Source organism: Strigops habroptila, chromosome 9 (assembly GCF_004027225.2).
Source record: "Strigops habroptila isolate Jane chromosome 9, bStrHab1.2.pri, whole genome shotgun sequence".
NCBI classification, from domain to species: domain Eukaryota; kingdom Metazoa; phylum Chordata; class Aves; order Psittaciformes; family Psittacidae; genus Strigops; species Strigops habroptila.
Window position 1 is genome coordinate 12,422,213 of NC_044285.2, and position 23,499 is coordinate 12,445,711.

General features: G+C 35.7%; 1 protein-coding gene across 1 annotated transcript in view; it reads left to right on the forward strand.

The window, feature by feature from the left end:
- The window catches only part of DMXL2 (Dmx like 2), a 53,768-nt gene that overhangs the window by 6,001 nt on the left and 24,268 nt on the right, over positions 1-23,499 (forward strand). Inside the window, 19 exon segments of the mRNA XM_032920162.1 lie at positions 3,271-3,396; positions 5,128-5,199; positions 6,040-6,118; positions 6,725-6,875; positions 7,840-7,906; positions 8,734-8,912; positions 9,624-9,807; positions 10,773-10,947; positions 11,758-11,988; positions 13,084-13,361; positions 13,549-14,245; positions 15,699-15,820; positions 16,890-16,979; positions 18,331-18,448; positions 19,194-19,313; positions 19,791-20,018; positions 20,447-22,126; positions 22,412-22,522; positions 23,282-23,451. Of these exon segments, the coding sequence (XP_032776053.1) occupies positions 3,271-3,396; positions 5,128-5,199; positions 6,040-6,118; positions 6,725-6,875; positions 7,840-7,906; positions 8,734-8,912; positions 9,624-9,807; positions 10,773-10,947; positions 11,758-11,988; positions 13,084-13,361; positions 13,549-14,245; positions 15,699-15,820; positions 16,890-16,979; positions 18,331-18,448; positions 19,194-19,313; positions 19,791-20,018; positions 20,447-22,126; positions 22,412-22,522; positions 23,282-23,451 (4,878 nt within the window).

A 23,499-nucleotide genomic window follows, 5' to 3' on the forward strand; every position in this document is an offset into this window, starting at 1 on the left:
AGTATCTCAGCATCTTATTTTCCATCTTCCCTTTTTGTATAGCTTACTGATTTTCCATTCCTTTTTTCAGGCTATGCAGATTGCTAGTCTGCTGCCACAAGTATTGTGGCCACTGTTATTTCTGGCAGGAGATGTCTGTAGTGGCATGAATGATCTTCCGGAAGATGTTGTCAGCTGAATCCTTAAAAGGAAGTACTGATGTTAAATATTATGACACTTCCCTGTTCTTTGCCACTGTAGGGTGCTTCTACTGCATTACCAGCTTAAGGAGTGAAAGGACAAAGTGAAAAGAGTATTTAATACAAATGTGTTCTGTTCAAGTATAAACATGTTAATATATTGAGTATATAAGAAAAGCCTCATAAAAGTAATCAAATGGAAAACTTGCTTTTAGACATATAAAATATAGAAATATCTTCCAGTACAGAAAAGTATATTGATATTTTTTGTTGTGAGAAATTTGGAGACTATAAATGTGAAAAAGTGAGCACATTAAAATGAGGGAGCACCTTTTCTCAAAGGTTATAATAAATTTACTTCTTAAAGTAAATTTAAGGTTTAAGGTAAATATACCTAAATATACTTTCAAGAAATGAGACACATTCTCAAAATAAATATCTACACTGAGAAAATTACCTCAGAACCAAGAGACAGCACTTGCTGAAGGCTGATACCCTACTGTTGGAAATGTGTTCCGACTAAGCTCCCTAACAGACTGGATCCTCTCTGTTGGCATGACACTTAGGTGTGCTGAGTCACTTGTTGGTGCAGTGCCAAAAACAGGCAAAGAGTAGGAGGGATATGGGTGACAGTAATAAAAGTTCACTTAGGAAAGAGATCTCTGCATCTCGATGATTCTTTAAGAAGAAAAAAAAAAAGAAACTACTGTAAACCACACTTTTAGTTCGCAACCATGTTTTTACTTAACTTTGTAAAAATGTGCTAAATAGTATAATTAGCCAGGAAAAAAAATACTGCTTTGTCACTGTAATACGAAGTGCATAGAAGGGACAGAAGAGAAACTAAAATGTTTTAAAAGGAAGGCATTGAATTATTTTGCCTCACAGAGTCAACAGACATAGTTGGGTATTTTGTTTCATGTGTTATCAACTATACACACACGAAAATACATGCATATTTAAGAATAGTAAGCATAAGCCAATTAAAGTTGAGAAGTCTCTTCCTTTGCCTGTGTAATTTCTGAGACGCACGTCCGTATCTCCTGCTAACAGGATTGCAACTAGAGGTAAATTATGTTTAGTTTAGTTTGAAATTTGCCAGTCAAGTTTATCAACACTGACAGTGAAAAGATAGAGTATCAGAAAGGTTTAAGACCTTTTTTGAAGTAAATCCATACCTTTTTTTACTGTATTTGATAACAATTTAAATCATGTCTTTTAGTAGGTTTGTATTAGTAGTTATGAGACAGACTGTTGAAAAAAGGTCTTTCAATTCTTTGCTGTTTTAATTGTTCACTCATTGAAATAAATAGGAGTATCAATTGCTTTTGAACATTAAAATTCTGAATAAATTATTGGAACAAGAAGACCTGCTTTTATTTTCCTGTCTGCTTATGGACATCCTGGTCTCCATCATTTTCCTTCATACTTGTGTACATTTGCTGGCCTGTCCAGGATTCCGCACCACTGATGGAGCTCGTTTTGCAACAAATTACAATACTAAAGAAATAGAAAAACAAGAAAATGAAAAGTGTTTCTGTTCAATGCCAGAATCGCAGCTTTCTTTCTCTTACTTTCTGGAAATAATCCTATTCCATTTTAATAACAACTTACTCCATTCCAATTGGATCTAATAATTGCAAAGCCTAATCATCAGGGAGCTAGGCTATTCTGTTACATAGATAATCTCCCTCTAACAGCCTTTTAGCAGTTGCGTTTTTTCCCCTCTCCAGCTTACACTGTGAATAACTCTAGTATCAGTTCCTCAGACCTTCCCAGAACAATGGCTGTGGGCTTGAGGACCCAGACAGCACTGTCTCACTTTGCTTTTATGAGATGACCTTGGAAATCCTTTAGACAATCTATGTTCTGAACAGTTTTCAATTTTTTTTTGTGCAATTGTATGGTGTGTTTATTTCTGAGGCCTGAGTTTCTGCTTCATTGCTTGTATCGCTGTTCCTTTCTTGGTTTTAGCAGTGACTGTACTTTAACTAAATTAAGCCTTTTTCTTCAGACTTTCTCACTTGTTGCTCCTTCCCAGGAGGATTAGAAGTAGACGTAGAAGGTCATGAGACCTAAATTGTGCATTCTAGTTCCAGTGGTTATCTTGTACCATTTTCTTCATGTACACATCAGTGGGCATTGATCCTGTAAATCTATAGAAATACAATTTCTCATACACTTCTCAAAAGTAATACAGGTAGCCTTTAAACTGATTGACCTTCAAGGAGAGGGCTAGGACTTGGGAATTTGGAAATTCCACTGTGAAAGAAGCAGGGGACAAGTTAAAATGCCAAAGTAATTTTGTACCATCTGAAATTGACTGTCGAGGGCTTGCACCCTCTGCTTAATTCATCTCTTGTAAAATTTCTGCCTACTGTATTCAAATCGGTGGAAAACTTACTTTAAGGAAGGAGACTTGTAGCTATAAATGTTTACATTAGAAAGGCTTATCGGTAGACAGATGCTAGAGAGGATTTCTGTGCCTGAATATGGGAGTCCATGGAACAGATCATCTGGAATGATTAACTTTTTAGAGTATTCTGACACACTAGGACAGGTGAAGGTTGGCAGGCAGATATATGTAATTTATTCTCCCAATAGCTGCAAGCTATTATTGTTCTATAACTTATGGGGCTATACATATTTAAGAAATTTATATGCAAATTCAGTAAGTCCACCTGAACAGCAGACTTCTGGCTGCCTTGCTTTAAGAGGCCGCAAGAATTAGAAGAGAGAACAAAAACCCAAACAACTAAAACCTGGGGAAAAAAACCCCCACAAAACAAATGAAAGTATGAAAGTACAAACAGAGCTTGAGTTCTAGAGTAAGTTTGAGGCTTTGTTTATTTGGGTTTTTTACTAGTTTGGTTTGCAGTGATTTAAGCCCTGGAAGATTTAAGGTCTCATTTGCTACTTTCTTTTAACTTGTTGCTTAGTCTGTCAATGCTACTGAATTGGTTAGAATAACACTGCTACATAGTAACAGCTTGTTTCAATGGCGATTGTCACAGAGCTCTCAAACTTGTCTAATATGTATTCAGGTTTTTTAATTTATTTTTTATTTGTATTTATTTTTAAAATATTTCAGGCATATGGCTCTGGTTGTGATATTGTTATTCTGGCAGATGACTTTGAATGTGTGCAAATTATTCCTGGTGCTAAACATGGAAATATCCAGGTCAGTTGTGTGGAGTGCTCCCAGCAACAAGGCAGGGTAAGGATTTTAATAAATTTCTTAGCATTTTTTTTTAAATGGAATACTCTAAATGAAATAATTAAACAGCAACATAATACATTAATGTTGTTAATGAGTTACTTTCATGGCAAATATCTTATTTTACTGATCTGTAACTTTGAGTAACACTTTGAGGTTTGTGTTACTCACAGAATTGTTTCAATTTAATAGTAAGTTTTCTTTTTTTTGGGGGGGGGGGAGTGGGGGTCACGGGGAGGGAGAGCGTAGACATTTTGTAACAATGGGTTTTATTCCTTTCCAGGACCTGCAATAACAGGTCTAACAAAATGTGGAAATATGTATTAGTTACAGTATAGTATCAGAACTGGAATGGTACTGAAATGGTTGTTATTGTCTCCACTATTTCATACTTTCATCTAGCTAAAGAAGATATGGATAAATATTCATGTATACATATATATACACGTATATGTGTGAGTGGGTGTTTGTGTCCTGCAAAGTAATGAATTGGAAATACTTTATTTTTCAGAAAAGCTTAGGCATGTTTAATGTGTTTAGAAGTGCTACAGTATGAGCAGTCGTAAGTGCGAGGCCCCTTTACTGGCTATGTGGTTTTATTTTTAATCCCTGCACAATGCTAAAGAGACAGTTCACATTGCTGGGGAAAACTATGAGTTATGGTAATGCACTGAGCAAATTTTGTTTGTCAGTTGTCACTGCCTACTAATATTAGCTAGTTAAAAATTAGTTGCAGTATTGAGAAAGCCCTAGTTAGGGTTTGGGCAGATTTAGCTGGCAAGGCACCTGCACTGCAGCCAGGCAGTCCCAGAAGGACTGGAAGAGAGATTCCAGCTGCACAGGTGGCCCCTGCAAGATCACCATGACCCCCTGGGTGGTTCTGCCTTCAGGACTCTGAACTCAAGGACTGTTCTTTTCTGTAGGAGCCTGTTGTTGCAACCTCCTTCCCCTGCCCTGAAGAGGAAATAAGCTTTCATAATAAATATTTTGAAACTTCTACATCATTTCTGTATTGAAGAAACCAGATCCTAAGTGGAAAGAACTGAGACAGTCTTTTAAGGAAGAAAAAGGAATTTTAAAGATAGTCAAAAGTACTCATAAGCACATGAGTATTAGCAACCCGACCAGATAGATTCCTCATAAAGACCATTTTGTGTATGGAGGTTTTTGTGAAATAAGTGGGTAAAAGAAATTGAGGGGTTCAGTGGTGCAAGTACTTCAGTTTTTCCGTTTACCATTTGTCTCCCCTCAAAACATACTGAAGTTTTCAAAATAGAATTACATTTCTTCCCATTTCTCATAATTATTATTCAGTGGTACAAAATGGAATCTGGGAACACAGAGACCCAGTCACTAATAATTAATTTATTAGCTGTGAAGTAGACAGAAGTAGTGAAGGCATCAGCTTTCCCTTATGCATTAACAGTAGTTACCCTAGAAGAGTGTTTTAGATCTGATTGACAGTGTTTATCCCACTGAACAAGATGTCTTCGCTACTTAGAGTTAAAATCTTAAAGGTGGGCTTTTTCAGAAGGATGTATTTCTCAACTTCTTTAAGAAAGTATACATATAACATAATTAATAGTGCTTGTATTAATTTCACTTTTCTTGAACAATGACCCATAGAAGAGGTACTAGAAATTCTTTAGCTAGTTTGGAATACTGAGGAGTGGTTATACTTATCTCCTAACCTTACAGTTTGAGTTTTCAGTTTTACTTTTTTCTTTCCAGATTGCAGCATCATATGGAAACGCTGTTTGCATTTTTGAACCGCTTGGTATAAATTCTCACAAAAGAAATAGTGTAAGTATGTATTTCATGGTTGCAATTTGGTTTGAGCTCTTAGAAGAGGCAAAAGTCTGTCTGCCAGTTATTAAATTACATTGGCATACCAAAGACTAATGGATAAACATTTTCCACCGTCCATAATAAAATTCGATGTGTAGAGTCTTCCACTGCATGAATCAAACTGGGGTCTGCACATCTGCTAAGCTCACAATAACATCTTGTTCTTGAATCTCATACTAGAATGACACAGTGACATGTTTATAATTCTATAGCTTGAAGAGGTCATCGGATTTGTGGTACAGAAATATGACTTAGACGTGTATACATGTACCCAGGCTTGTATTAACTGCACAGCCATGGCTGAGCACTCAAATATCAAGTATGTTCTTGGTATGGTAAATGCTCCATCCCTGGCAGTGTTCAAGGCCAAGCTGGACAGAGTCTTGGGCAACATAGTCTAATGTGAGGCATCCCTTCCGATGGCAGGAGGGTTGGAACTAATCTTAAGGTCCTTTCCAACCCTAACTATTCTGTGATTCTTAAGCAGGTTTCACAGTCTTTGTTCCATCTATACTGCCATCCTTTATACTGTTATAAATATATGACCCAGCTAGCTTAAAGTAGTCTACAGATATATTTATATCTGTGCAGATCCTGAGCTGGTTCATAGAGCACTTTAATTTTTATAAAACAATTAAAGAAATTATGCAAACTAGATTCAGCCATCTGCCACAGGGTCCTGAATGTTTTTGCAACAGGCTTAATAGCAATTTCATAGGGAAAGAATGAAATACCAATACTTTTGTATTTTGCTGTTGATGTGAGAATTAATCCTTTACTGTTTTTAAACTACAGCAACTAAAGTGTCAGTGGCTTAAAACTGGGCAATTCTTCCTCAGTTCTATGACTTATAACCTGGCATGGGATCCTCAAGGTAATGTGAAGTTTGTGAAGTATTTGTTCAACATTTGTAGTCAGGAGAACTTGTACGCAAACTGTTGTTATTGTAGTAAAGGGAGAGCATGAATATGGAAATTTTAGAATATCTGATCTCAAGCAGTGTTGCATAAAATGCGAGGCTACATTTAACATTTGTGAAGATGCTGTGCCAAGTGTTTGAATCTCTTAAGCAAGATCTTAAGTTTGGGAGTCACAGTGCTAAGTTGTTAACTGAGTTAAATTACCATAAATAATCATTTAGACATAATTTTATCACAATTAAAATCAGCAGTGTACCCGGACACAGATCTTTCTAAGATGCGTATTTGAGATGTAACATTGATTATTTAATATGATTTACCGTTTGAAGTCACCAAAAAAACCCTGATGTTCTTTCTTAAAACATATTATAAATTCAAAATGTTTCAATAAAAACAGCTATATAATATGATTGAATACCCTATCATGTTTAAAACGGACTTCATGAAGTTGAGGTTTCAACCTGTTTTGAATAATTCTCAGCAAAATATGATGACAGGCTTAATCTTTCAATATACATGCATCATCTTGCCTTCACAGTTGTGATATTACTCACTTACAGGTAACAGGCTGCTGACAGCAACTGACTTTTTGCAATTGTGGGCCCCTCCATCTAGTGACATTCTAGAAGAAGATGATGATCCTGACAATCAGGTCAAAGATGATAAAGTTCTCCCAGTTCTAAATGACTGGAAATGTGTCTGGCAGTGCAAGTGAGTGAGATAATTTTTATTTTAAGACAAATTGCAGTGCCACCTCATTTATCAACCCTGTCTTCTTTCCAAAACCGTATTTTAAAATGTGCTTTTAAATCAGCTTAAAATACCATAAAAATCCAAATTATGTAAGTTACTCCAAATAAAAATTCCTCACTTTTGCAAGTGACGTATCACTAGACAAGCTAGTCAAAGGCTTACCCAAACGGTAGCTCTGGCAATGTGTCAAAATGGTCCCTGTTTTCTTCGAAAGTAGTGTTGAGATATTGGATAAAGCTGAACGGAGGAGCAGTAGCAGGCAGATAGGCTACACTGATAAAGATGAGAACTGGTTTTTGAATGTGAGCCAGAGGGTCCTGAAACTTTTTGCCCAGTTCTATTTGAGATCCATGTTACGGAATTGCTTCATGATCAGCCATTTCTATATATATACATGCAGACTTGGGAAGCAGCTGCCTATGAACCTGTTTTCTCTTGACTTTTTTAAAGCCCTTTTAGATTTTGTGCCCGCAAAGCACTGTATAGGCTACTTTCCTCTTTCAGACAGCAGACCCATACGCTGTAGTCACAGACAAATAGTATCACAAATTTATCTAGAAGGTCTTCACTTTCATTTCTTTCTACTATTTGTCTTCACTGGGAGTAGAGGAGTAGGTGGGACAAACTTCACTTCTGTGATCTCATTGGATCTAGCCTAGGCTTGCCATACTTAAAACAATGTATTTTATGGGCTGTTTTTCTGTAAAATTTTGAAAATACTAAATATTTTGTTTCATTGTAGAAAATACTTCTTATGCTTCTGCCATTTCTAAAGTATGCTTAAAGCAACAACTATAAAACACTAATGCATTTCATTTAAATAATGAACAGTAATATTTAATCAACTGAATACATATGGAATAATACTATGGAATAAATAGACTTTACTTACAACTTAAAACTTTACTCTTATATTCTTTAGGACTGCTGTATCAGTACATTTGATGGCATGGTCTCCTGATGGTGAATATTTTGCAACAGCTGGGAAAGTAAGAACAAAAAAAGAATAATTAAATAAGTGATTGCAATGTTTTTTTATTTGTTTAACAAATGTATACCATTTGAACTGATAATATGTACAGCTCAGTGCATAAATTAGAAAAGATTTTTCTATTTAGTGAATTCTGGGTTCAGTTACCAGTTCTTAACTTCTATTTCAGTTTGCAGTATTTTTTGTCAAATTGCTATTCAAGCTAAGTTTTCGATTAGTAGTATTGCTGTTTCAGCATTTCACTTTTGTTTCAATTAATTATGTCAGCGGTGCCCAACCATTTAAAGCAGGAAGGTAGCACAGGTTGTGGTAGTGGTGGAGGATAAGGTTGTAATATGCATCTGCTCCTCCACTCTGTGCCAGTACTCAGTAGGTACAGTGCTTTCCATGAAAGTCAGGCTTCCTGTGCATGGGAACCAACATGAGTTGTCTCAGTGGAGAAACTCACTGTTAATGAGCTTAATATTGTAGTGTGAGTAGCAGCCTATTTCTGGCTTCTATCTTTGCAGGGAAATGGACATGGCATTTTAAGCATGCGTATGTGCTAAGCAGAAAATGCACAGTGAACCAAGAGAAAAGTAGGGGGCCAACTGGACTGGAAGAAAAAAATCCTTATAGGAATGGAATATTGCCAGCAGAACATTTCTTCTATCCTGTAACTTATTCCAGGATGACCATCAATGAAATAAGTGGTCTCAGAAATGGGTTGTCTGAAAAACTGCAAAAAGTACCAGAACAGCAGTTTCCTTATTATTTGGGACTTTATTTTTGTGATATGTTTAATTATAGCTAGCTAACCCCATGTTTTTTTATTGCTTTACCTAGAATGACTGCCTTTTAAAGGTTTGGTATCCTATGACTGGTTGGAAGTCATCTCTTCTGCCCCAAGAGAATGAAGAAAAGAAAAAAAGCTCAGGGGTTGTCAACTTCTCATTTGTTTATTTGGCGCATCCTCGAGCAGTGACAGGATTTTCATGGCGTAACATTAGCAAGTACATGCCCAGGTTCGAAAGTTTTCTTTTTAAAAAAACCCAGGCAAGGCTTTGAGCAAGTATTCTTTTAACACGCTGGTTAAAGCTTGGCGCTCAAGAACATGTTTAGATTTCTCCGCTTATACTTTCTAATAAAATGTATGAACATCTTCTCATAAGCTTTTGTATTACCTAGTACAATAGTGATAGTCATGTTAACAGGTGAGGTTTATTCTAAAATATGGTCTAAAATTTAGTGCCTTCTCAAGTTATGCCAGGAAGCATGAATGTAAAGCTTTGTCGTCACCAATTGGTGCTATGACATTGGAAATAAAATACTTGTTTAAATGATTAGCGTTTAGTAAGCTATTTTGTATTGTATGTACTGGTTATTAATTAGTTATTCAATTTCATTTTTAGTTATTTAGTAAAAATTATGCATTCTTCACATAATCCAGCAAGTCAGATAGTTTAGGCAGTTCGATAACTGCAGTTTTATAATAACTGTTGCATTTATCAAATAATAATCCTTCCATGTTCACATGCACTTTTGCCAACAATCAATATCGGTTTTGCCAAATCCAGTATGAGTTTACCAGCATGCCAAAAATCACTACTGATATAAAACCTTTAGTTAGCAGAGAGGCAGAAATTTGGATGAAACAATAATTACTCTCCCCTAATTTCCACTGTGTCCATATAGCTAATTATGTTGGGCAGTAACCTTGATATGTCTATTGTTAGGGGTTTGGTCTGTAACGTGTTACTCACATCTTGTCTTGATGGCATCTGTCGGCTGTGGGCAGAGACATTGTTACCAGAAGATACTCTTCTTGGTGAGCAGATCTGTGAAACCAGCACTTCTAGCATTAGCAGCACTGTCTCTCAATCTGGAAAGCAAAAGGACAAGATACAGCATGCACTAGAGGTACAAGTAAATACTTGTCACTTTTTTATTTCAAGATTCTTAAAATTTAAATGCTTAAAGGATGTAGAACTCTATGAATGTGTATTATCTAGTTCTTATAAGGATAAAAATAGTCTGAATTGTTACATACCAGTTTTTGAAGTTTGTTACTCAACAAGCTTAGCAGCTCTGCACTCAAGCTCTGTGTTCTTAAAACTCAATCTACTTTTTCTATAGCTAACTAATAGTGATGAGACAATGTTTAATATGGAATAGTGATAATTTCATTCTGATTGGCTCTGAAAGTCTGTAATTATAGAAACAGAGGAAGCAGTAAATAAAATCTTTTAATTTTTAGTTATCTGATTTGATAACTGCATTTCCAAAAAGTGGTACTACGGGGCTCTAAATTTCAGTGGCAGTCATACCAAGTCTATTAAGTTTACAGTAAGAAAAAACCTATCAATATAAAAACAAGAAAACAAAACAAAACCACAAACACCCCACTACTCATTTGTAGACTATTACAATCCAATGAAGTTTCTACTTCTTACATATCATGACTGTCAACAAATAGGGAAAATGGAACCAAATATGCTTTGAGCTGTTCAGTCAGTTGTGCTCTCAGCAATTTTTGGTTACACAAAAATAATTCATTATAAAATTACATTGCCAAGGTTACTGCTTTTAGATTGTTATAATCTTGTTTATGAAAGTTACACAAAATAGTGTCTATTTTTGTGGTGTTGTTGGAGCAGATATTAACGTAACTTTCAGAAGACTGTTAGAAGAGCTTTGCCTTTAGCTAGAACTGAGGTAGACAAGTGTTACTAATCTCTGCTGAAATCTATTTAAAGTAATCCTTTTGAAATTAGTCCTCAAGTCTTAGGTAGAAGGAAGTTAAAAAGCTTTAGGCTTTACATAAGTATGAATTTTTACCTTACAATTTAATTTAATTTTATTTTTTTTTTTAATAAATATACCAGACAATTCATGAGTTGAAAAATATGAGAAAAGGACAAAGGAGATCTTCAGTTCTTGTTACCCACACAGATGCATTGCCAGATCAACAGGGTACTCATGAAGTTCAGCGTCACATTTCACATCACGCAAATGCACTTGGTCACTTCCATATAGCAGCAAGCATCAACCCTAATACAGGTGAAATATTATAACCATTTATCAATCTGTAATAATATATTTACACAAAATGAAAAAAAAAAGGGGGGGGGAGGAGAGGAGACTGAGATGCACATTCTTTGCTTTACCTAATTGAATACGGGGAATTTGTAGGAAGACTTATTTCACAAGCCTGTTATGTCTCATAGAGTTTTGTAAGACAAATGAGGTTGAATTTATTCTGAATACCTTCAGAACTTCTGAAAGCCAATTAAATTAATCTTTGTATATTAGAAAGCAAAAGAAACCTAAATTGCATGTCTGCTTGGTGTTAAGATTGTTGGGTTTTGGGAGGCAATGGTATATGGTGAATAGAGTATTTGCATAGTACAGAATAGACAGTCAATTAAAAAAAGGCTGTAACAGATTTTTTTGCAGGAAAGCAGCTGCTTTTTATAGAATAATGCAGAATGTTATAAACAAGTGAAAGACTAAAGAGCAATCATGTTAGTTACCTAAAATCTGTATGTGAAATGACAACACTGCAACATATGAAACTGCGCAGTTAGAACTGTTGAGTATCATTTACCATTCACATAAGAATTAATTTTCATGCAAATTTATTGACTTTAAAATATCTTCTAATTTTTTTTAATTACAATTGCATGTAAAAACTTGATCTGTATCCTACCTTTTCTGATCTTACAGGCACAAATTATTAATATTTTTTAGGTTCTACCTAAAATAACCTAAATGTCTTCAGAAATCTGTGTGTATGTGTGTGTGTATATATATATTAAAGGTGAGCAGTTTAATATATAGTTTTTTTTATTTGTTTAAAAATGTCCACAGATATTCCATCAGTCTTGGCTGGAACAGCTTTTAATATAGATGAAGGAAATGGAGGCTTCGTTGTTCACTGGTTGAATAATAAAGAATTTAATTTTACATCCTCTATTGAAGTATTTATGCAGCATCTAAGAAAAATTTCTGAACAAGTAGAAGAAGATTTTGATGTTCAGGCTGAAAAGGAAGAAGAAATGGAAGAAAAAGAGAAAGGTTTACATATGAAATTAGATCATGGTTAGTAATATTGAGATATGTAGCACAAGAATTATTTTGAAGTGCATTAATGCAATAATTAATGCATTTATTTACCACAGGAATGAAAGTGCTAACATCACTAACCTGAAATAGACATTTACAGCTGAAATTTTGAGTGCTGTAATTGTAGGCATGAAAAATGTAATGATGTACTCTGTTGGAATGCAATAGTGACATACACAGTGAAAAAGAAAGGTAGCTTTTGTCTTTCATTTCCATTTTGAATATATTCCACTGAGCTATGAAATCATGACTAAGACCTGCTCTCTTTACCTTACTGATTGTCACTATGGACAAACCAATTTATGGCAAGCTTTAAGTAGGGTTGGACGTAGCTCCATTTTAATGGAACTGCAGTGTTTCCAGTACTGGTAAGATTTAAATCTTAAGCTTTAGATCATGTGATGATGCCAATTGTAGCTGTTCACAAAGCAACGGAGAGACAATTTTGAAATTAATGGTGAAAACGTATCCTACCAGAAATACCTTACATTGGTATAGGAGGGTCACTTGGTCAGTAAGCAGGAGTAAAAATAAAAATATGTTTACAGAAACCAGTAAGACCAATTTGTGACAGTAAACTGATGATATATTTTGTTATTTATAATGCTTAGGTTCTAAAATATAGATTACCAGTGCAGTAATTAAGTGTATGATAATTCTTACTGAACATACTACTTTATCAATGATCACTGTGATCAATGTATTTAGAATATATACAACCACAAACATTAAATACAAACAACCACCCACATTAACTTGAAACCAGCACTCATAAAATGTGTGGGTTTATATAGTTGACCAGAATAATCATATGCAGGGCATTACTCTTAAGAATCTGAATTTGTATGGTTATATTTATTATTACTTGTATTGCACAGTTAGAAGCAATAGTCAAGGGCCAGACCCTCACATTTTTCTGCAGACAAAGAAGGATGTTTCTACCCTCAATGCGCATGAATGTTCTTATCAGACACTACTCTTAGCAGATAAGAAATATTGTGTTGTTTTCAATAGAAACTGATAAGGAAATCTTTGTAATGCATAAAATGGCGCATTTCTTTTCTGTTGCAGAATTGTCTATGGATAGAGAGTCAGAGACAGGGACTGGTACAGGCTCTTCAGAACATGAAGATGGAGAAAGAGAGGGAAGCCCCAAAACATCTCTACTAACAGGCCCATGCATGCCTCTTCCAACAGTTTTGTTAGATCAGAAAATTGAGTTGCTCGTAACTGAATGGAACAGAAATCCAGATATGCTTTTTACTATCCATCCCATTGATGGTACCTTTTTGGTGTGGCATGTGAAATACTTAGATGAATACACTCCAGGCATCTTTCGGCAAGTTCAGGTATTGTATATTTGAAAATGTTTTATTATTTATGATCTTAATCAACAATCATTGTGCCCTTTCTTTTATACCTGAACATCAGTATGAGTTTAAGTACTTCCTGTGGAACAGCTAATATTTATTCAGACTTCAGCTGCGGCGTTAAATTCTAATTTTTTTCTTTTTTCCTTTTTTTTTTTTCCCCTAGGTTTCATTTGCTTCTAGGATTCCTGTCGCATTTCCATCAGGAGATGCTAGCTCCCTGAGCAAAAATATTATGATGTACGCTTGCCCCGTCTTTGTAAAAGATGACAGTAATGTTGTCTATCAGAAGACAGTGGACTTTCCAGATAAGACTCTAGCAAATAAAGGATCAAGCTTTGACCAGGATAGTGCGAATGTGAATATAATTTCTCCCAAAGTAATGATGGTTTCCAAACATATAGATGGCTCTCTAAATCAGTGGGCAGTTACTTTTGCTGATAAATCAGCTTTCACTACTGTGCTAACTGTATCACATAAATTTAGGTACTGTGGTCACCGTTTTCATCTCAATGATCTAGCTTGCCATTCTGTTTTACCATTACTGCTAACATCTTCTCATCATAATGCTCTATTAACTCCTGAATCAGACAGTTCCTGGGACTCTGATATGATAAACAGAAAAATGGATCCAATTAAACATGTGAAAGGTTCTTCTAGGCAGCAGCTTAAAAATGCAGCAACCCGTACATTCCATGACCCAAATGCAATCTATAGTGAACTGATTCTATGGCGTGTAGACCCTATAGGACCTTTATCATACACTGGAGGAGTATCCGAATTGGCTCGAATTAACTCTCTTCATACCTCCGCTTTCTCTAACGTAGCCTGGCTTCCAACACTTATTCCCAGCTATTGCCTTGGTGAGTATACTTAGCATGTTTCCGTATAGAGTTAACACTATGAGTCATAGAATTAATTTCTCAAAATAAATTACTCTTGTATTTGGAGTATATTTATATTAACTTTTCATCAGTTTCCTTGTATTATGCAAATCAAGTATTTTTATTTAATTTGAGGCTAAACTACTTCAGAACATTTCATCTGATCTGAGTGTGCCTGTAGTTACTGTGAATCAGCTGACATTCAGTGACTTCTTTGTGTGAGTAAGCAATCATTGTTCTCATAAAGAACAAGATGATCCCTTTCTTCAGTGCTTTAGCCAGCTTCACTGAGTGTTCCCTGCATTGCCATGGTATTAATAATGCAGATGTTCTGACAACTTTGGCATCTGGGTTGGTGGCCACATACAGCTGCAGGAGGCAGAACTAGTATTTGGCCCACTTGAATGTCTGAATAATTGGGAAAGATTTTCAGCCAAAATTTACATTTTGATGTAATTTTGATACAAGGTATCAAAATCTTTTAACATGCTGGCTAAAAACTCTGCTTAGAAGATGCTGAAATGGTACCCAAATTCTTCAGGCCATCAGTGTTTTACAAAAGCTCCATCAGAACAGAGGATTTTTAAAGAAACAGACTACATGAACTTTAGAGAACTGCAAATACTTTTTCAGAGGTCAGGCAGTACAAAATCTGATGTCTAATGCCCTAGGATGATTCTTCAGGTTTTGTGTTTTAGGGCTTTCTACTGCAGTTAGCAAAATAGTTTCCAGTGCTGATAAGACAAAATAGTCTCTACAACTGTTACTCTCTTCAGCCACTCAGATAATTATTTTTGAATTATCACAAAAATGCTGTTGCAGTAGTAGTCGCCTTTGCATACAGTACTAAAAAAGTCATTTTTGCGATGGATGTAACATTGTTTTCTATTAATAATGCCAAGTTATTTTATTATGCTAAGGCCAGTCTAACCTTTGCAATGATAAAATAGGTGTCAAAGATGTTGTACAACCTCAAAAATCCTAAATATACTTAAGTGTGTAACATGTCTTTTATTTAAAATAAACCAATTATTTTCTTTGCTCACATAGTAACATTCTGTGCTATGTAAATCCCAGTGTCTTCTAAACACAAATAACTACCTGCTTCCCTTAAGGAATGGCAACATTTGCTCAGGTGTACTACATAATGTTTTTTGCATGTGTGAACCATGTTTGTAAAGATATGAGTTCTGCTTAGATTATTCAACTTTTATGAGGAGTTTCAGTTACATAAATGAGCAGAAAGAGAGTTATTTCAAAATTCAGATAATGGTGGTTTAATGCACACATTTGCTTAGTTTTTTTGCTTCGATACTTTATGGAAATTACGTTAGAAACGTATTCAGATACAGTGAAGTGGAACATAATAGATTACCCGATGCCATTTCACTGCAACTTTTTTTAACCACGAAGTTTTTGTGTTTTCTATTAGGTACATACTGCAACTCTGCTAGTGCTTGCTTTGTTGCATCTGATGGCAAAAACTTGAGACTCTATCAAGCTGTTGTAGATGCACGAAAACTTCTAGATGAATTATCTGACCCTGAATCATCTGTAAGTTTTGTGTAGCAACGCTTTGAAAGTATTAAAATAAAACTAATTAAGGTAACTCCCCTCCTTAGTGGGGAGTTTGTCTTCACTTGGTCCTGTATAATTTTTGTTCCATTCTGTGTATACAATCTTATGTCTATACCTTAAATAATTGTATGGTTTGCATCTCTCTCTAAACATCAACAGTCAGAAATACAGCTGTTACTACTAAAAGTGGCTGCACTGAAACAAAATTTCCCTGACACGCTTCCCCAGCCTGTGGCAGGTGGGGAAAGGAAAAACAGGATTTCTTTCTTTGTTTTCTTTAAAGAGGGGAGTCAGAGCAAGTGGGAAGGTGAAGAAGGAAGAACAAGACTTAGGTGTATCCAAAGTTACATCTATATCTGAGGAAGGGCAGAGATGGTGGGATAAGAGGGAACTGGCAGGTTGTTGCCAAGGGTAATATTAGGTCTTATTTTTCCGTTAATAAGCAATTTTTTCATCCCTCTTTTTAATATTCCATTTCTGTAACTTTAAGCAAAGTAAAGCCTGACCTTGCACTGTTATCGTATAAAGAAGCACATCTTTGCTTTTTTCCATTCCTGTGTTATTTTCTAAGCTATCCTGCAAGGTAGAGCCTGTCAGTATTCAGATCAGTCTGAGGAATCTGTTCCAAGAGCAATAATTGTGAACATTCCAGCAAAAATCAATAGAGCCTTCAGTTTATGTATAAGCTATACTGACTTTTTTACGTGTTGTGACAAAACCTGAAGCTTTAAACAGAAGCGAAGCAGTGTATTTGACTTTCTTATGGCACAGATACCGAGTTATGTTATTAAAGGGTAAGTCTTTAAATAAACAACATTTAGTTTCCATTAAAACTGGTGCACTATCCCCATGAATAGCTGCAGACACAACAGTGCAAATGTCCTAATAAATGCTTTTTAAGTGACAAAACTAAGAACTCGCTTACAGTTTATGCCAAAAAGGAAAATTAAAGCATCAGTTTATTGTAAGTGACTGCAATTTCCTTTTGTCTGAAGGAAAAATATACTAACGCTTCTAATTTTTATTTTTTTTTTCCCTGTTTCAGAAACTTATTGGGGAAGTGTTTAATATTGTGAGCCAACAATCTACTGCTCGACCAGGATGCATTATTGAACTTGATGCAATAACTAACAAAGTAAGTAAATGGTTAACTCTTTAAGAGTTTCACATAAAGGTGTTTAATAGCTCTGTCTGTTAATTAACCTAATCAGTTGAAAAGAGATAAGACATGACATTTCTCTATGGTGATAATGACTGCCTGTTAGGATACCTTGAACGTTATAGTCAGGCAACTTTCTTTTAGCTGCTAGGAGGTCAAAACCCATTGCTAGAGCTTTTTTCTAAGCATAAATCTTGATGAAAACAAAACTTAAGTAAAGACTGGTTTACAAACCATCATAACTTAAAGGTAAAAAGCCCCAAACAGCCCCCCCGAAGCCAAACAAAAAGATTAACAACATTAAAAGAAAAAAACCCACCAACCTAAAAACTGGACCTGACTATTCTGAAATGTAGGATTTGTAGCTATGGATTACTACTTTTTTTTTTTTTGTCTGTCTCTAACTAATACAGCTATCCATTTTAAACAATGAGGAGGTAGCAGCATTAGACCTTGTTCTTACTCACAGGTATTTTAATCAGGAATGTTCCAGTGCTATTTTCTGTTAGGAAGCAGCCTGTGAAAACAGCGTTTTACATTTCTTAATTAGGTATCTGGATGTTTTTGACATATATAAAGAAGTAGTTCTATATTCGTCAATAAATTTCCATGCTTTTAAGTATTAATCACATATAATCTTTAGTCTTAAGTTCAAATTTACAAAATACTCATCTAGAATTTTTATAGATGAGTACAGAAAATACTCTCTTTCCATGTTTCTCTGGAAAAAGGGGGTGTTTTGCAGCATGAAAACTTACCTATCTCTGTCTTTGGGGACATATTTTTCCTTGCCTGCAGAAAAGGATTTCACTGCCAGCAGCCTCCTTTGTAGAGAGGTGGAGGTACTGCAAGGAAATCTGTTGCTGTCAGGAAGGACAGTTGTTGAGATATACAAGAGAAGGAAAATCTGCAATTCATGCCCTGTTTTATATTTCCTAAGCAGTTCACTGCAGATGTGTCTTTCTACTGAAAAGGGATAAAAGCCTAAGAGTTTTTCGCACTGTCATTTATTCAATACCTGAAGCAATAATAACCAATCAGGTACTAATGCATCTGTCAATAACTGCAGCAAAAATGTTATTACAGAATTTGTCTACCAGGGTAGATCTCAGTGAAATGATTTGCATATACAAACAATAAGTTCTAGAATACGCTGTTCTTAATATAAAAGGAAAACATTCAGTTTTTCGGATGCATTAAAATAACTTCTAACATTATAAAAGGAAGTGATCCTCATGGGTAGCTAGACTGCACAAAAGAAATAATTGCATTAGTACTAAATGTTGCCTTATTGGTCTGGAAGCATAACTATTGCTTAATATTTCAGTGTCGCTCAAACACACAATTGCTTCATGTCTTTCAAGAAGACTTCATTTTGGGATACAAACCGCATAAGGAAGATGTGGAAGGGAAAGAAACTGAGATATTTTTCCAGCCATCACAAGGTACAGCATAAAAATAGCTAATATGAATGAAACCTAGGGACTAGAAATGTTTTTTAAGAATACGGAAATAGCCAGCATCTGTTAGTTTCTTTTTTATGAGAATCTGTAGAATTCACTAAAATGGCTGTTTCCTGTTTCTCCTGTGAGTTGTTGTTCATGTGGTAATAGTAATAAACAAAGGCATTCTAATTTGCTTAGAGTGAAACATTTTAATCTATATGACAAAGTCCATTTTTCAAAACGCTGTATGTTATATATAAAAATGTGCACGAAATAGAGCAGAAGTGAATTTTCTGCATCAATATGTAGTTCCAGGTGATAAGATGAACATATCTGACTTCCAAGTTAATACAATAGAAAGTAACTTGGGGATTTGGTAGTAGACTTAAAACTTTAAAAGGAAGGAAGCAGGCAGGTAGAAAAGAGTCTTTACAATACAACAAGATAGTTCAAACTGACCTGGAAGGAAAATATATCTGATAAAATAGATTTGCTACTAGCACTCAGGTTGTCTGTAAGTCAGTCAATCTATTTTTGTAATTGTTCTGTAGGCATGAGCAAACAAATGTTATTAATGTTAAAAAAGTTATTAATCGTACTGTTTGAATATTTTGTTTCTAATCAAGCTATTTCTTCCAAAGAAGAAAATTGGTTTTTTAGTATAAATAATTTTTAGAGAGTCTTCTGTTATTGAAAATAATTTATGTTGAAGGTAAATTTCATGATAATGATGTTTAAATTACAGGGTATCGTCCACCACCTTTCTCAGAGAAGTTCTACCTAGTAGTAATTGAAAAAGATAGCAATGGCTGCTCTGTTCTTCAGATGTGGCATCTTCATCTCAAATCTGTGCAAGCCTGTTTAGGTGAGTGACTGTAATTTTCTTAGAGACAGACATTTCTTTCATATTATTTTAAAATAAAACTTAGAGCTTGGTGGTTCATTTCAAAACACACTGTCACCTTTGGTGACAGGTGAGCCTTTGTTGAGCAGAAGCCTCAAAGTCAGGAACCTTTAGAATTTTATCAATGCAATAATAGCAATAAGAGTCCTTACAAACACTGGTTGTCTTCTACACCAATAGCCATGTAAAAATTTCTTGACAGGGTAATGTACTTAAGCACTGGATTCTTTATTTTTAATTCTTGGTATTTCAGAATGTTATGGGTATCCCGACATGTATAGCCATAGCTTGCAATAAAAGTAACAAAGCCTGCACACATCATATAATTATTTTCTGTGTAACTTAAGTATGGCTAAAAATAGATCTGATACTGTAGGATATTTATGGCTTGTCTTTAAACATTTTTTTTTAACACTGTTGTCAATTTTTTTAATAAAGCAAAGCCAACTGAAGCTACTTCACCAGAGAATAAGCTTAGTGTACCTGTGCAAAAGACTGTAGTTTCTTCTCCAAATGTATCACCTGGCATAAGTCCTATTCCACGATCTTCATCAATTGCTAATCTTCAGACTGCTAGTAAACTCATTCTGAGCTCCAGGCTTGTGTATAGCCAACCTCTGGATCTTCCTGCTGGTGTAGAAGTAATAAGAGCAACTCCTTCAGCAGGTAAATGTAACATTTTTTTCTATCCAGGTCCTCAGCCTATCACGTTCTGATTTACTGGTACAGGGAACACCAGACTAAAAAGGCTCTCTCAAATCATTGTGTCCATGTCATGTTACCCTTCCATAAATATATCAAGTCCCCACAGGAAAGCTGTTCCTGAAACTTACTGCTCTAATGGTAGGAAATTCAACTTCTAGTCTTAATTTATTAATGAACAATTTATACCTGCTTTATATCATCTGCCAATATTAGCATGTTGGGTATATAATACTTTTTTTTACCTGATGCCCTTATGCCTTCTTCTGTTCGTCTGTCTTCGTTTCTCTCCTGTCCTTCCTCCTCCCTCCCCTCCTTAGGCTTCATTTTATTCATAGAGGCATTGTACTTTGTATTACTAAAAGTAAATATGTAATATGTTCTAACTTCAGGTCACCTGAGTTCTTCATCAATATACCCAGTCTGCCTTGCACCTTACCTGATAGTAACATCATGTTCAGACAACAGAGTGCGGTTCTGGAGATGTACTGTAGAGACAGACCTAAACAGCAAAAATGAAGAAAGGGAAACATATCATTGGAGGAAATGGCCTTTAATGAATGATGAAGGAGAAGACAACAGCAGTACAGTGAGCATTGTAGGAAGGCCAGTTGCCGTTAGCTGTTCTTACACAGGACGTCTTGCAGTAGCATACAAACAACCCATACAGCATAATGGTTTTGTTTCCAAAGAATTTTCCATGCATGTTTGTATACTTGAATGTGAGTCTACAGGAGGATCAGAATGGGTTGTGGAACAGACAATTCATCTGGATGATTTAGTTAAGGTTGGAAGTGTACTTGATTCAAGAGTCAGTGTAGATAGTAATTTATTTGTTTACAGTAAATCAGATGCTTTTTTGAATAAAGACAAATACCTGGTGCCTAGTATCAAGCATTTGGTGCATTTGGACTGGGTATCAAAAGAAGATGGTTCACATATATTGACAGTTGGAGTTGGTGCCAACATCTACATGTACGGAAGACTTTCAGGAATTGTAACAGATCAAACTAGCAGCAAAGAGGGAGTAGCTGTCATTACTTTACCACTAGGTGGTAGCATAAAACAAGGTATAAAGTCGAAGTGGGTGTTGCTTAGATCAATTGATTTGGTATCATCTGTAGATGGCACTCCTTCACTGCCTGTTTCTCTGTCCTGGGTGAGAGATGGTATACTGGTAGTGGGAATGGACTGTGAAATGCATGTTTATGCCCAGTGGAAACACGCTATCAGGTTTGGTGATGGAGAAAATGATGTTTTTACTACTGAAGACTCAACAACACAAGATCCACTCAAAACAAGCCTGATAGCAAAGAAAACCAGTATAATTGATAGGGCAGGTATTGTGGATGATGTTTTTGGCACTCCAACTGTAATACAGGATGGTGGCCTTTTTGAAGCTGCTCATGTTCTTTCACCTACTCTACCCCAGTATCATCCAACCCAGTTATTAGAACTTATGGATCTGGGTAAAGTTCGCCGAGCCAAAGCCATTCTATCGCATTTAGTTAAATGTATTGCAGGAGAAGTTGCAATTGTTAAAGACACAGAAGCTGGAGAAGGAACTGGTCCTAAACGCCATCTTTCTCGCACCATTAGTGTAAGTGGTAGTACTGCAAAGGATACCATCACAGCTGGAAAAGACGGTACTCGAGACTATACAGAGATAGACTCAATTCCCCCATTGCCACTGTATGCGTTGCTTGCTGCAGATCAAGATGCCACTTTTGTTTCTGAAGAAACTTCTAAAATACCTCAGGGCTCTGAAGATCATGCGAAGAGAAAAACTGAAGATCAGTACTCAGACCTATTCCAAATTCCGTCTGTTACAACTGAAGACTTTATTGATTTTGAGCCTGAAAAGAGGGAGAGTAAATCCAAAGTTATTAATCTGTCACAGTATGGTCCGACTTACTTTGGCCAAGAACATGCTAGTGTTCTGTCAAGCCACCTGATGCATTCAAGTCTGCCAGGCCTCACTCGACTGGAGCAGATGTTCCTTGTAGCTTTGGCAGACACTGTGGCCACAACAAGCACTGAACTAGATGAGAACAGAGATAAGAATTACTCAGGTTAGTAACTGACGTATTGCGTTGACATTCTTGTTCTTCTCAGCAAAGGTAGACTTAGTCCTTGGGTATTTGGGATAACAAAGCTAGTATCAGTTATTCAGATTAGATACAGCAAGAAAGAATAACTTAAATATACATCTCTACTTATATTTCATACATAATAACTTGTAGTTCAGGTTCTCAGCAAGTTCAGAAACATACATCCCTCACACTGTATATGGTAAGTTGTATATATGCCTCTTATAGTCATCTGCATGTTCGAAAATCAGCATTTCTATTTCACAGGAAGAGATACTTTAGATGAATGTGGCTTACGATACTTGTTGGCTATGCGCTTGCACACCTGCCTCCTGACATCACTCCCACCTCTGTATCGAGTTCAGCTGCTTCACCAAGGTAATTGTTAGAGTGAAGTTTTGCTTTCATTTGATCCACTTGAGCTGACAGGGTCTGGTTATTTTTTATTTCTATTATTATGATATTTATATTATCTGCATATTCATTTTAGATTCTATTTCATCAAGGCCTTTATTTTGCATAGGTTTAGTACAGGCTTCCTTGCATGCACTGTGAATAGCAAAAAACCAGTAGAACAGAACAAAGATTCTGTCTCATTCAGTTTCAGGCATGAATAAATTCTCCAACTAGATAACAGACAAATTGTATATATTGTTTCAGCTGGAAGAATGAAGGTAATTGCTTTACATAAGGATGGCTTTATCTTACCTAAAAGATTACTTTATTGTTTTCATCACAGCAGTTTTTTTCCCTGCTCAATCTGAGTACATGCTGTTGTGAAATACAGGAAATAAAAGCAGTTACCACCTAAGCAAAAGACAGAAAGTTTTCTGGCACAGAATAGGTCTGCCTCTTCAATAGCAGAATATTTTTCCTTTAGTCTTTCACCATATAACTTTCATACATATATGAATGATGTACCAGGAAATGACAGAAGCAGCACTGAGGAGAGGACATCCCTAGCAAGTAGAAAGATACTTCAGCTGTTCCTTTTGCAGCTCTACTTCCTGTTGAGAGAAACAGTCTCACTCATATCTACCTAACTCTTGGGTTGGAGATCCCACTTTGATCTCTCACGTACTTCATTTGCTTATTAACAAGGCTTAATCTTCTAAATTTTATTATGTTACCATTTAGGCCTTTCTACTTGCCATTTTGCGTGGGCTTTTCATTCTGAGGCTGAGGAGGAGTTGATCAGTATGATTCCTGCTATCCAGAAGGGAGACCCTCAGTGGTCTGAATTAAGAGCTATGGGTATTGGTTGGTGGGTCAGGAATATCAACACACTCCGAAGGTGCATTGAGAAGGTACTTTTTACTGCTTACACATTATACTTAACATGCTGTTAAGTATGC